The sequence below is a fragment of the Pogona vitticeps genome, chromosome 4 (assembly GCF_051106095.1).
Source record: "Pogona vitticeps strain Pit_001003342236 chromosome 4, PviZW2.1, whole genome shotgun sequence".
Lineage (NCBI taxonomy): Eukaryota > Metazoa > Chordata > Lepidosauria > Squamata > Agamidae > Pogona > Pogona vitticeps.
The window spans coordinates 21,844,207-21,859,153 of NC_135786.1; the positions used below are offsets into that span (position 1 = coordinate 21,844,207).

Genomic DNA, 14,947 nt, shown 5'->3' on the forward strand with positions numbered 1-14,947 from the left:
CAAGTCGATCTCTCGCACATGCCAGCCTGTATGATCCTGCTTCCAAGGAGGTCTGTTTATATATGAACGCCCCATCTGCTTTTTTTAAAAAAATATTCCTGCTATCAGATGGCAGGACTGTAAAAAATTAAATGAAATACCGCCCTGCAGAAAAAGCCTGCCTGCTCACCCCATCACCCACCCACTCATCCCCCTCAGTCACTCGTCCTTCATCCGTCTGGTCAGCCCTTTGCCCACCTGATTGTCCCCCACTCTCTGGGGGCCCCTGTCTACCTGATCACCCCTTCACCCACCTGGGTACCCCCCCTTGCTCACTCACTGCCCCTCCACCCACTTGCTTGCTCACCGTTTCGCCCACAAACAAACAAACAAAAGATGACGTCTCCTGATGGTAGTTTTTAAATGCACAGAAAAACTTGAGTTTTGTCAGAGTTGGTGACAATAAAAATCATCCCTCTGTGAGCAAAGTAAAGCTGTGGGGAGAATAATAGATTCATAGAATAATGGACCTGGAAGGGACCTATAAGGCCAACAAGTCCAACCCCTTTCTTAGTGCAGAAATCCAAATCAAAGAAGATCTGAGAGATAGTTGTCCAATTTTCTCTCGAATGTTTCCAGCACTGGAGCACTCAACATCTCTCAAGGTAATTAGTTCCCTTGTCATGCTGCTTTAACAGTTAAGAAGATTTTTTTCTGATATTTCACCTAAATCTGGCTTCCTGTAAATTGAACCCATTATTATGTATCCTGGTAGGATAACTGAGAACAGATTCTACACCTCTTCTGTATGACAGTCTTTCAAGTATTTGAACAGTGCTGTCATATCTACCCCTCAGTCTTCTTTTCTCAAGGCTAAACATGCCCAGTTCATTCAGTCTTTCCTCACATGGCTTGGTTTCCTGCCCCCTAATCATCCTTGTTGCCCTCTTCTGAACTTGTCCCAATTTGTCAGCATCCTCCTTGAATTGCAGTGTCCAGAACTTGACACAGTGCTCAAGATGAGGCCTAGCAAGTACCAGATACAGGGGAATTTATACTTCAGTTAATGCAGCCTAAACAGAGTGTTAAGAATGCTCATCAGGATCTAGAACAGTGGTTCTTAACCTTTTTGAAAGAAACACCCCCTTGAGCCATTGAGGAAGTTATCATCACCCCCCCTCCCCACGGTGATGATATCTTATTTATTTATTTATTTATTTATTTATTTATTTATTTATTTATTTATTTATTTATTTATTTATTTATTTATTTATTTATTTATTTATGGCACTTAAATCCAATGACCCCTGAAAATAAAATAAAATTCTAAGAAAATGAAATGCCCCCCCAAAAGTAACATTTAATGGTTTAGTTGCAAGTGAATTTTAAGACGCAAAAAGAAATATAAAAAGGGCATGAAAAGAAATGCAGGAACTAAAAATTTCAAGACAAAAAGTCTGAAACTAAATTAAGATAGGAGGAAAATATATATTCATGCACACTGGAAAAAGGCTGCAGCCATCTTCACGGGTTTGGCTTGCTCCGGCGCCCTCCTACCGCCCCCCTTCTGCTCCAGCGCCCCCACGCCGCCCCTTTTCGTTCTACCGCCCCCCTGAAAAATGAAATCGCCCCTTGGGGGGCATTATCGCCCATGTTAAGAACCACTGATCTAGGCTATTCAGTTTCTAGTTGTAAATGAATGGATGGATGGATGGATTAAGAAATATTTTTTTCCTCCTCCTCTCTTCCCAGCTCAGTGTTTCAGTGTGTATTGGATTTCTGGCTGCTTGGACCCCTTATGCCATTGTTTCCATGTGGGCCGCCTTTGGTGACGCCAGTCAGATTCCAGTCCTGGCATTTGCGCTCTCTGCTGTCTTTGCCAAGTCCTCAGCAACCTACAACCCTCTGGTGTATCTGCTTTTCAAGCCCAACTTCCAGAAGTTCCTTTCCAAAGACCTGTCCCTGTTGCAGGCCGTGTGTGCCGTCTTCTGCTGCAGCCGGCCCAGAGTCATCGCCCTCAAGTCTTTCCACACCCGGGACGGGAGGGCTTCCATGCGATTCTCCACGGCTTTCACCGACCACCGGGGATCCTGCAGGAACTGCACGGACACATTTGAATGTTTCCGGAATTATCCACGTTGCTACAGGCTCTCCCAGAAGCCTGACTCTGCCTCCAAGACCAACCCCCTGGCGATTCTGACGGATGGAAGTGCTTGCCGGCCAAGCCTGAAGCGAACCGTGCAGGTCATGGTGCTCGTGACGAAGAAGAAGACAGGGATGGGGACTGTGAATGTGGTGGGTGATGTTTTGCCATCCAGTATTGCAAGAGACCTGATGTAAGCATGGCGAGAAGGGGCAAGGGTTCTGAACAGAGGTGGAAAAAGTTGTTTTTTGGGTGATAACTCCCAGCATAGCCATATTGACTGTGGCATTCTGGAAATTGAAATCCAAAACAAATGAACCACCATTTCCCACCTCTGCTTCAGAGGCAGGGGTAATCCATCTTCTGCCTAGACCAGATACATTTATTTGGTATCAATCTAAAAATCCATCTTTGGTCCATATGTTTAGTGGTTCCCAAAGTGTGCTTTGCAGGTTGGAGAATACTGCAAAACTTACACCAGCATTTCCCCCCCTCTTCAAACATCATCACCTTTATTTATTTGTTTGTTTGTTTGTTTGTTTGTTTGTTTCACTGTTGCAATTTTGTGCCAACGATTTAGCACCTGAAAGGAGGGGGAATCAATAATAACAATTCCTATCCTCTCTCCCCTCCACCCGCACCTTTGAGCCCCTTTCCTCAAATCTGTCTCATAAGATCTTTGGGCATCATCGGTGATATGGCAGCACCCCCAATATTTTGGCAAAAAAATATATATATGCAAGGATCGAGTGCCACCTGTGTGGTCTGCATTGCGCAGCATGGTGGCCAGGTTGCATTGCTTGTGTTCCATCAATCCATGCCATTGCATCGGAGGCAGGTAGAATTAATGGTTCACATAATTAGAGTGCAAAATTTTAATTCAATCTTGCTGTGCTCGCAATAGCTCAAACAGAGAGGGCCTCTTGCTCCTCAGAGATAATGTAGTGGACCTGCACTGCAATGCAGATTATCTGCACATCCAGTGTTCAGCCAGCGCAAGTACCCGACTGATACAGAGGCTAATGCAATCCTATGCTGTCTGTAGCAAGATTGGGTAGTAAGATTGCTCCATAATTAGAGATGAGGGTATTCATATACGAATATCCCCGCACGGGTGGTGCTAATGGGGGTCCAGCCCCATGGGGCCAGATGGTCCACTCATTTATCTGCCGTGATTCTACGAATGGCTCTGCAGCGCGTGATCTGCTTGCCATTCTTTGACCTTGCAGCGAGGCCTCCTGCCAGGAATGGCAAGCGGATTGCATGCTGCGGAGCCATTTGTGGAATCGCACCGTCCACAGCGGATCGGTGAGTGGACCGTCCGACCCCATGGGGCTGGACCCTCATTAACGCCACCTGTGTGGGGAAATTTGTATTCGTACACGAATACCCCCATCTCTACCCATAATTCCTCAACAGGGTTGCCCTATTTTTCTTCTTTTTAAAGTTCGTCCCGTACCAACATAAATCCAGCCACAGGTGCAGAAGCAACTCATGTGCATAAAAATTTTAGAGATTTTTTTTTACATGTACACACAGAGAGGTGAGAATCCTGTTAGACAATGCAAAGCATCATGGCCGTGCAGGTGGAGCATTCCATGTTCTCTCTGTCTCCACCTTGCATGCAACAGCCTGTCTTGCATGCACTTAGAACAAATAGGATTATTTCTTCTTCTTCTTTCTTATTCTTATTTAAATGGTGAAGGAACACATCTCCCCCAAAAAGCATCCAGGGGGAGATCTAAGATATCAGAGGTGCTATTCCAACTTTTCCAACCTTACCTCTTTAGCCTCAAGTCAGTTGTGAGACCTTAACAGTGAAAGTGTATCGTTTCCCTGCCTGTTTGTCAGGGTTAAATGACATCCATCTACCTCACAAGAGAGGCACGTGTAGGTGAGGCACCCTAATGTCTACAAGTGCTTTGAAGACAACACCACTCAGTATTAATGTCTTTTATTATGTGTCCATCATGAATTTAGTGAGCAACAATTGCTTGAGGCCTGAGAACAAAGGCCCGTTCTGTAAGGAAGAACGTTGACCAACAGTCACTCGCTCTGTGCCAAAAACAAGGCACAGAAGATACTGGACTCCAAAGACACAACATTCTTTCAGGATGGCTTGTGGCCACAAAGTCTGGGTTTTACAGCCAGCTTGCTGAGCGTTTTGACATCTTTTCACTAATGAGGCAAGACATTCTTCAGGATAGAAGGGCCAGGGCTGGGGAAAATGATCCTGAAGACTTTAATAACAAGTAAGGATGTGCCATTTGTTTTTATATTTTGAGGTTACAGCAACCAGAATTCTCCAAGAATCCCCCAGGCAGAATTCTGGAAGTTCCTGCCCACAGATGTACACCTGCATTTCACTCACCTGGAACAAGGCCTATCTTCCAGGATGTCTTGGGCCTACTTCCAGTACAAAAAGGAAACTTTCTCAATACTTCCTGGGAGGCCTAGGTCTTTGTGGGAGTTGTAGTCTTGCTCTCTATTAGACTCTGAAGAGGGCACTCCCAAAGAACTATACCTGTCACGAAGACCTAGGCTTCCCAGGAAGCACTGGGGCAGTGTCCTTTTTGTACAGGTAGTCAGTCTGAGACAGCCTGGAAGAAAGGGTCTCTTCCAGGTGAGTGAAATGTCGCTGTGTGTTTGTGGGCAAGAACTCTCAGAATTTTGCCAGGGGAATTCTTAAAGAGTCCCCTGCCTCCCCAAACAACCCAAATGGCAGGTATCTAATGGTAAGTCCTTTGATTTCGGTGCTAATGAAGCTGTTCCTTTCAATATGGCACAAATGAACAAAACCTAGTTTCAGAGAAAAATCACAGTAATTGAGTAACTACTCCTCAATGCCAGTTTTTTGACAGCCGCCCCATGTTGTTGTGCTTTTGGAACAAAGCTGCAATAATGGCTCCCAACTTGATGTGTTCTCTCTGGTCAATACTATTTAAAGTCCTCTTTTTCAAAGTCAACAGGCAAAAAAAAGTACAGTAGAGCCAACCAGAACTTGGAAAATTACTCTTTTGGGCTACAGTTCCTCCGGCCACACAGCCAGCATGACCTTTGGGATGGCTACTGGCCACAACAGCTAGATGATTCTGGGAGATGCTTCTTCCTCCCCACCCACCCCCACCTCAAGCATTTCTGACCTTTGGAACCAATACAGGAGTATTTTAAAACTAGAGTCATTCCCTCCTTAAGACAAACCAACCAAACAACCAACTAACAAACCAACCAACCCAATGTCTTAAATAAAAGAATTGTTTTAAGAAAATATCATTCAAAATTAGATTCATAGGAAGAAATGGAAGGTAAGAGACATTTGAATTTTGGGGCATTGAGCCATGTTTCAGAGAGGTCATCTTTCCAAACCACCAGCCTGTCTCCCCGACAAGTCTGCTGGACAGGAAGATATTAATTCTGCCAGGACCAGTAGGACCTTTGCAGCCCTTCAGCATCCTGGTGTTGAAATGGGTAGTAGGTGGCCATCTATTCCCACTGCTTCAGCATCTCTCCCTAAGAACATGTGGAAGGGGACTACCTAAAGGTGATGAGGATGCTCCTGGAGAGGTGACTGTGGGGATGCAGAAGACATTGTCCCTGGGGACTTCTCAAATCTGATGCCTACAGAAACAGGAAACCCCCTTAAAACACTCTGGAAATATATGATAGAATAGTTTGCCATGTAATGAGTCAGACAAAGAGAGCAGCTTCTCCTGCTGCTACTCCTGTTGCATAGCTTTGCTCTATATTCACAGTATAGGATAAATTACCTGTCCATCTGTATTCTATAATCTGATTCTCACCTCCTTTTCTTGGATTTCTTCTCCTATAGACATCCCTATTCTCAGTGCGAACCCTGGGAGAAACAAAATGTCAGTACTGCGCTTTGTTTTCCTAGACCACCAAATGGAATTTGCCGGGATGGCAAAGGATACTTAGATCCTAACCACACCGCTTTTTCCTCAAAGTGTGTTCCCAGTTACAGATATGTTGGAGGGGAATTCTGGGAACTGTAGTCCAAAAAGGTGATTTTTCCCCCCCAACGCTCGCCCATATTTGTAAGCTCTATAATAGCCAGATGAAAACGGGGCACTGGAGAGACAGTTCACTCAAAGGTTTTGTGCCAAGAAATATGGCCAAGCCAAGGGTAGAAAGGTGGGATTCCATAACATGGGATCCCACAGGGAATAGACAAAGCTGGTGTTATCTCATATCCAGCCACTGGCCCATCAAACCTGGCACTGGCTGCTCAGACTGGCCACAGCCCTCCAAGGTCTTCGGCAGAGATGCTTCCCAGACCCGCTGCCACCTGAAGACCTTTTCACAATTACTGGAGACACCAGGGATCAGAACCTGGGACTTTCTGCATGCAAAGCATGTGCAGTCGATCGCCCCTCGAAACCACCTGCCTTTGCTTCCACTTGAATATTTTCATCGTCTTGAAACAGTGACAAGTAAGGCTAAGAAGAGGAAATGGAGCTTTAAAAATACATCTTCTCAGTGGGAGTTAGTCTAGGCGGGGAAAAGAAGAGAAGAGAAGACAAAAAAAAGAAAAGAAACTCAAACCCAGACAATATCTTGAAGTGCTTTCCTCTTGTTTAACTGGGGCACAGAAGCAAGAAATCTGTAAGCACATCACTGTGTCGGCAACTAATCTCCTCTGCTTCGCTGAAGCCTCTCCCTACACCAGGGAGATAATGTTAGAGGAATAGCGACAGCCGAGGAAGACAAGATGAAGGGATACAGAAGAGGGGAAAACACACACACACACAATCTATGCACACACACACACACAAAAACACCGCAGTGGTGTTGGCTACTGGGAACACATTTACCAAACAAAGCAAGGTGTGGAAGCCTAAAGGGTTGAGACCAGCACCATCAGCTGGTGCCCTTTATAGGAGAGAGACACGGCATAGATCAGCCCCACACCTGTGGTTCCTTTTGCCTCAGTACCGGGCAGCCTGAGGGCTAGTCACTTGTGTGCAATATGTTATTGGGCATTAGCTTGCCATTTCAGTTCTTAGCTAGGCGAATGTGCTACTGCACTCCTTTTTGCAGAGGTAGTATTTATGCAAACACACAAGGCCAAGAAAGAGTGAAAGAAAGAAAAACACAGAAGGATGACATGGGTGGAAGCATCAGCCAGATGTACGTGACTAGGCAGGGGGAAAAAAGAGCTTCAGAATTGGGGTCTTGGGAACTTTGAAAAACAACAACAACGGAAGAAGCTAATATTAGCAGTTGGTAACCAAGGGAGGATGTAGATGCAGCCCCCTCCCCGATATACTGCATTGGCAGCACAAACCAAGGCTAGTAATTAGCATTGCCAGCTTTTCCGCATGCCACCAACAAATCTCCGATACCTTTAATTAAATCTTGAACCATAGGTGCTGGCAAAGGATATAATGTTTGATAGTAGAGGCATAGGAGTACACCACCTGGCCATTTTCTCCCTGGGTCAGTTGGCAACCCTATGAGTGACCCCAATTCAAATAAGACCTAGATGAAAGGCTCATGGCTTCGCCACCCATGGAAGTGATGGATCCAAGGACAAAGTTTTAACCTAGCTATGGTTGCTTGATATCTCCCCCTTCTGAGCTGTTCTTCTCCTGGTATATCTCGCGTGCTTTAGTCTCATTTAGGCTGAAAGAGGAAGACCAATAACACAGACACTTCATGTATTTGTGCTGGCGTCTTCGTCAACTCCCAAGCTGCCATTTAGATGCTTTGTACCTGAAATTCCCTTGTGCCGTTTCCATTGGGTTGTGCTTCTTCCTCGCTTGCTGTCCTTAAGAACTAACATATAATGTTGCTCTGAGCCGTTGGACGCTTGCAGACACTTTTTTTCCTCCAGAAGTGGCCACGCTTCTGCAGTGTTTGCAAAAGTGGCTGCTCTGTTACCAGTCCGTAACAGCCAAGCCACTCAGGAGCTCAAAAAGCACTTCGGGATTCATCCAGATGGAATGAGCTGTTCTTATATGTGTAAGCATTATCTTTAACCAAGAAAATACTGGTCGTAGCTCTAGCTAGCATGGCAAAGCATGCGTCATGTAAAATGTGGCAGATGCCTTGGTTCCCCACTGGTGGTCTTGAAGCTAAGCTGCTGCTGTAACTTAGCATACTGTCTATGATGTGAGTGGGTCAACGAACACAGATGGGACTAGACTTCGGACTTGTCCCAGATTTCCAGAGTTTTAATGCAAACCAGCGCACTCAGATTCTGTGATATCCTGCGCTGAACATGCATAAGCACATGCAAACAAGCAAGCAAGCCCAGATTCTGCAAAGTCGCACGCACATTGCCAACTTTACCACCATCATGTGTCTTATTGGGGTCCACAAAAAAACTTCCACAAGGCTTTCTTGGCTGTTAGTATCTAGCAGAATAGAGTCCTGGGCTCCTGGTACAAAGAAAGCCAGTCCACTCCTGCAGAGCCTCTGTCTTGGAGCTGCCACCTGAAGAGCTTGGGACAGGATAATGTGGCAGGTGATTCTTACTAAACAGAAGGAACAATGTTACCTGCCAGATTGTTGTATGTCAGACATACGCAGGGTTAACAAAGAGGGGCCAACTCCATTACCTATGGGTAGAGTTGGAGGGTTGCAAGCCAGAGATTTTCCTTTTGAAACTTTAACTCTACTGTTGAATTGGCTGTTGAGAAAGCCTCAGATGTTTATCCTTCTGTTCACCATTCTGCCTAATCAAGCAGCTACAGCTTTGGGTCCATTGCACTGCCAGAAGGGTGACATAGTGAGCAAAAAGGCTGGCGGGAAGAAGGGCTGGATGGAAGAAAGAGCTGCTGTGGCATGTGCTGATGTGGTGACAGGCAGAAAACCACATGGAGAGCAATGGTCCAGGCTGACTTCTGCCTGAGGCAGGAGGGAATGCTGCTGCTGGCCCACTGGAGCCATGAACACCACTGCCCTAAACATCCTTAGCTCGTCCTTTTCATCTTGTTCTGGGAGCCAGCTCTGTGAAAAGAGTAACACCATCTACCGTATTTTTTTGTGTATAAGACTATACTTTTGTCTAAAATCTTTAGACTAAAAATTGAGGGTCATCTTATAAACGGAAGTAAGGTGAGGAAGAAAAAACAAGTGGAAGGGAAAGCAAGGATCAAAGTGATCTTGCAGGGCTTTGATCCCTGCTTTCCCCTCCACTTGCTAAGCCTTAGCAGGAGGAAAGCAGGGCTCAAAATGCTGCAGGATGGCTTTGATCCCTGATTTCCCCTCTGCTTGCTAAGTCCCATGGAGGATCAAAGCAATCCTGCAGTTGTATAAGGGAGAAAGGGATCAAAATAATTGTGCAGTCGTGGAATTGCTTTGATCCCTTTCCCCCTCCTTTTGCTAAGTCATGCGGGGCTTAGCACAAAGGGAGAAAGCAGGGAACAAAGCCATCCTGCAGCACTTTGATCCTTTTTACCCTACATTTGCTAAGCCCCACTTAGATTTCTTAATTTTGGGTTAGAAAAGTCTTATACATGGGGTGTCTTATACATGGAAAAATACATTACTTTCCACAGAGATGCCTCAATCACACAGAGTCAGCCATTTGAGGTCTCACCAGGCCTATGAGGAACAGCGCTGGTTGCTTTCTGTCATTGTCTCGATTCTCTATGGATCCTACCTGCCCTCTGTTTTGCTGTCAGACCAAGACAGACTATGAGGCAGGAGTGGGCAGGAAAATTCAACCATCTCTAGGTAGCAGCACCAGAGACAAGGTTCTTCGGATCAGTTTTAGGGACTGTTGAGGGATTCCTGCACTTTGCTGAGGAAGGTGCATCTTCCCGCCCTTTGGGAGAGCTGACCTTTTAGATGGCCAGTCTCTAGGTAATGTGACCCAGGAATCCTGTGTGGAGCATCTTTCTCCTTTTCTCTTTACACACAGTTCAGAGGGTGAGGGCTCTTCCCTAATGACACAGCAGGAAGTCAATAGCCAGACAGAGGAGAGGACAGATGTGTGACCCCAGATTACAGTTTCACGCAGGACCTCTGTTTTCCTTAACCCACTACTGGGTCCATGTTGTGAACAAATGCAAACGCACACACAAATCTTTGCACAACTGGATCCTTAAAACATTGAACCAGCCACCCTCACATCTATTTGCCAGATGTTCTGGGCTTCAAATCCAGAGGTAGGAAAGTTACTTTGTGGACTCCAATCCCCAGAATTCTCCAGCCAACATGGCCAGGGAGGAGTCCTAGGATTGGAGTCCCCCCCAAAAAAGTAACTTTCCCCACCTCTGTTCACATCCTAATGGTGCTATGCAGTGACAAAACTGTGAGATCAAGCTAGCAAGCAAACAAAACAAGAACAAATTCCAACTGTTTGCAAGAGGCTTCTTTTTTACATCCTATAAAAGCTGGAAATCCTAACCTAAAACCTGAATACCTCACTCCAGACTATCCAGTGGCCACCAATGAAATACCAAGGGCTACAGCTGTGAACACCACAGCACTATCCACCCCTGCCACATGAAACGAAAAACACCACCACCTAACCCAAACCTCTGTTTCTCTGCTTAAGAACTCAATTTGTCGTGCAGAAATGGTATGTTTTCCAAATAAATTTGTTCATGCAAAACTTCTGTGAAGCACTGGCTCAATTGAAGTGTGAGTTTGTTGTTCGCCTGCACTCCACCTTCTGCTGAACAGATAGAATTGCTAATGCAAGTCCCTCCAGGGCTGGGGAATATGGAAAGGTTTCCATCTCTGCAGTTAATGACACCATATCAAGGTGAGGGGAGGACATCTCATTTGTCAAGGGTGCTGGGACCGGCACTGTGCTTTAAGGCTGGAAGAAGAAGAAAAAAAATACCCTCTCTCTGCAAAGTACTGCTTCCATCACAGGCCAAATTTCCATCCTGGCTGAACTCGGAATAATCACACATCTCTGACTGGCTGAATACTGATGGTCAACAGAGGGGATTGCTTGCCAACTTCTCAATTTGCCTCTGTAACTGTCCGTTTAATACAGAGTAGAAAACCTTTGGCCTTCCAGATATTGTGGATAACTTGTACATCAATCCCTTATCAAAGCCTGGATAAATTATCTATTGGATAAGTAACTTACTCAGTCTCTGTGCCCATCTGTTGATACACCATCCTTTGCAGCTGGCTAAATCACAGTGGGTAAGAGCTCACCAGATGTTGCCTCCCTTCATGTGAAGTTTCACTTGCCATGATCTTTATAGCAGAAATTGCTCTTAAGGGCACACAAGCTAGTTGGCAACCCTACATGACTCCCAACCAGTTTGCTATATTTGAATTTGGACCTTGTAGGAGGTTGGGTTGGCCTCCCTGGAGATCTACAAGACTACACCCTTTAAAGCTATTACAGTAGTTAGCAATAACTAAGTAATCAAATTCTTCGGGTCAACGGAAGAACATTGGCCATGCTAGCAGGGGTGGGGTCTGGGAATTTTAATCCCAAATATAAGTGCTCCAAGCGCTACTCGTGGGTAAGCACAGCGTGCCTGAACTGGCTTATTAATCTAGTGTGGCAATAGGGAGGACTTCAATGCTTGACCTCCCTCGATTACTCTCAAGTTGGTGCAGCCTCAGTGCTCTTGTGATTTGCATTGATCCTAAATCATTTATTTAAATAAATGCATCACTTTTGGCAGTTTTGTTTTTCCAAAAAGCATTTCACTCCCATGCTTGGATTCCGATTCAGATCCTCTTCCCCATGTTTCCTCTGGTTCCCAACCTTGAGTCCCCAGGTGTTTTTGGACTAAAACTCCCAGAAACTTTCACCACTAACTATGCTAGCCAGGATTTCTGGGAGTTATAGTCCAAGGACATTTGGGGACTCTAGGTTGGGAATCACTGATCTAGTGTAAAAAAAGAAAACTTCACCATAGTTTTTTTTAGCAATATAAGCAACCCAAGCATCATCTATTTTGGCCTTTCCTCTGGTGTTGGTGCAGCCTAAATGCTTGATGATTATCATGATTTATTAGATGACTTTTTCTAAGAAACATTGAAGGCATTTTAAAAGAATTAAGATAAATTATAAATACACATACATAAGATAACATATTTCTGCTATGTAAGTCTATGTGCTGCCAAAACTAAGTCAACACCAGGTAACACAATGCTGATACAGTATTTGAAAATCAGCTTGTGAGAGGCCACCAGAAAGAGGTAAACTGAGAATAAGAGATAAATGGAACAAAATGGAATTCCAGGACTAAGTTAGCAGCTGAGGAAAATGCATAAGGGTGGAGGGCAAGGACAGAAATTATTGGCCGGACTGAAGGAGCAGTTTGACTGGTAACGAAACTAAAACTTTTAAAGGTAGGTACAATAGAAAGGGACGTGGTGGCGCTGTGGGCTAAACTGCGGAAGCCTGTGCTGCAGGGTCAGAAGACCAAGCAGTCGTAAGATCGAATCCACGCGACGGAGTGAGCGCCCGTCACTTGTCCCAGCTCCCGCCAACCTAGCGGTTCGAAAGCACGTAAAATGCGAGTAGATAAATAGGGACCACCTCGGTGGGAAGGTAACAGCGTTCCGTGTCTAAGTCACACTGGCCACATGACCACGGAAGATTGTCTTCGGACAAAACGCTGGCTCTATGGCTTGGAAACGGGGATGAGCACCGCCCCCTAGAGTCGAACACGACTGGACAAAAATTGTCAAGGGGAACCTTTACCTTTACAATAGAAAAGGAGATCAGAGGTGCTTCAAGCTAGAGGGAAGGAGCTTGAAGTGAAAAACTGGAAGAAACTTGATCAAGAAAGACCACAGGAGAGAAGTGTGAAGATCAAAAAGACATGCTGAACCTCAAAAAGGAATGCAAAAGGTGAGGTAATCCTGAAGCAGAATTTCCCATTTTTACTTACTGTATATTTATATAACTGCATAAAGCATCATAGAAATGTATCTCCAAAGATTTATAATACTTCCAGCAAGACTGGAAAACATTTTCTTTAGCTCCCAGGCCAGTAAGAGGACCAGTACTTCACCATGTTGGATGTGAGACCCAAGGTCACACAGGCTGGTTCTACTTGAAGGAGGCACAATGGAAAATTGAACTCCCAACTTCTGGTCCCACTGCCAGATGTACAAATCACTGAGCTATTCAGATAGCTAAAGAGAAAAAGCATCAGTTTAAAGTAAAAATAAAGAGATTCATTTCCATTCAAAATATGGGCATATTGATGCACTCTTTTTCTACCTTAAATCCCACTCCAGGTAAACATTACAGCATAATCCCACTTGACAGACAACTTCCTATATATTGCCTCACTAGTGATGTGGAAAACTTGAAATGGCAGGCTTTGCTAGCATCAACGTCTACATACAAATTCAGTACAAAATGGGTGTATCATCACACTATGCCTTGAATGTATAAATAAGAAAGCAGGTTAAACAGTAGTCTTAAAACTGTCAAAAAGAGAAAAAGGTCTAATCTCCACTATGCATTTTAATGGTGGACTGGAAATCAGCCACCAGGTGTAATTATGCAGTGGCTACAGCCACCATTCCCAGTGTGGTGTAGCGGATAGAGTAACTGACTAAGACTTTTTTTGGAGGACTTCTTCTGGAGAAAAAGGTTCAAATCTCTACTTGGCTGTGGGCACTCACTGGGGTGTGTGTGTGTGTGTTGAATTTGTAAAACTACACTATTTAAATGTCTCATTTACCTTGAAAACTCTACGAGTGTCACTAGAAGTTTCACACACACATAGCCATCATAAAGTCTGAGTTTACCCACAGATAATTTATGATGGAGTGCAGAGCATCATATATACATAAACTTCAAGACCCACCACCAGTTTCATGGGGGGGGGGGGAAGGGAAGAACCAAGGTGAAGTGTCCTATCCAGAAGAGTGAAGTGGCTGCCTCAAGCAGATGAGTCTGGGTGTCCTGAGGGGGGGAAAAAACAGAAGCTGCTCATTTATCTATACTTTCATTTTACTGCCAGGGAAGAGGACAAATACTGGTTGGGTTTTAGTTCTTACTTTCTTCTTCTCAAGTCACCATTGCAAAGGGGCAGCGGGGGGGGGATACAATACAAACCTGTGAGGTAGACAAGGATGAAAGAAAGTTACTGGCCACAGAATTACCTGGTGAGTTTCATGGTTCAGTCAAGAACTAGAACCTGCGCCTCCCACTTAACCCAGCATGGTAAATGACACACCACATTGCCTCCCGTGCACCAAAATAAGTGGCCCAGTCTTATTTATTATGTGCCTTGGTTTAGGTAAGATGAAGGCACAATTTGCTTCTCTGCCTCGGATAGCAAACTGTTTGGTGCAGTGGTAAATTTTGCAAGTGCGGGAGCTCTTCATGACAGTCTTTGCAGTCAGCAACCTTCACAAGAAAGTCCAAAAACAGTGTCTGCTGAATTGGTCCACATCAACAAATGAGGTGCAGGCCTCTTGTAAAGCTAGTACTTCTTAATTGCTTGATCAAGACTAAACCACCTTCAAATATATTCGTGAAAGCTTTCACGGCCAGGGATCTAATGGTTGTTGTGGGTTTTTTGGGCTCTTTGGCCGTGTTCTGAAGGTTGTTTTTCCTAACGTTTTGCCAGTCTCTGTGGCCGGCATCTTCAGAGGATGCAGCTGGACCATAAAGAAAGCTGACCGCTGAAGAATTGATGCCTTTGAATTGTGGTGCTGGAGGAGGCTCTTGAGAGTCCCCTGGACTGCAAGGAGAACAAACCTATCAATTCTAAAGGAAATCAACCCTCAGTGCTCACTGGAAGGACAGATCCTGAAGCTGAGGCTCCAATACTTTGGCCATCTCATGAGAAGAGAGGACTCCCTGGAAAAGACCTTAATGTTAGGAAAGTGTGAAGGCAAGCGGAGAAGAGG

General features: G+C 44.9%; 1 protein-coding gene across 2 annotated transcripts in view; it reads left to right on the plus strand.

Moving 5' to 3' along the window:
- LOC110071828 (opsin-5) overlaps positions 1–10,706 on the plus strand; it is a 95,536-nt gene extending 84,830 nt beyond the window's left edge. For both annotated transcript variants that reach the window (XM_072996862.2, XM_078392636.1), the window contains one exon: positions 1,732–10,706. In XM_072996862.2, the coding sequence (XP_072852963.2) occupies positions 1,732–2,319 (588 nt within the window). In that variant the 3' untranslated portion in view covers positions 2,320–10,706. The remainder of the gene's footprint in view (positions 1–1,731) is intronic.
- Positions 10,707–14,947: the final 4,241 nt, after the last annotated feature.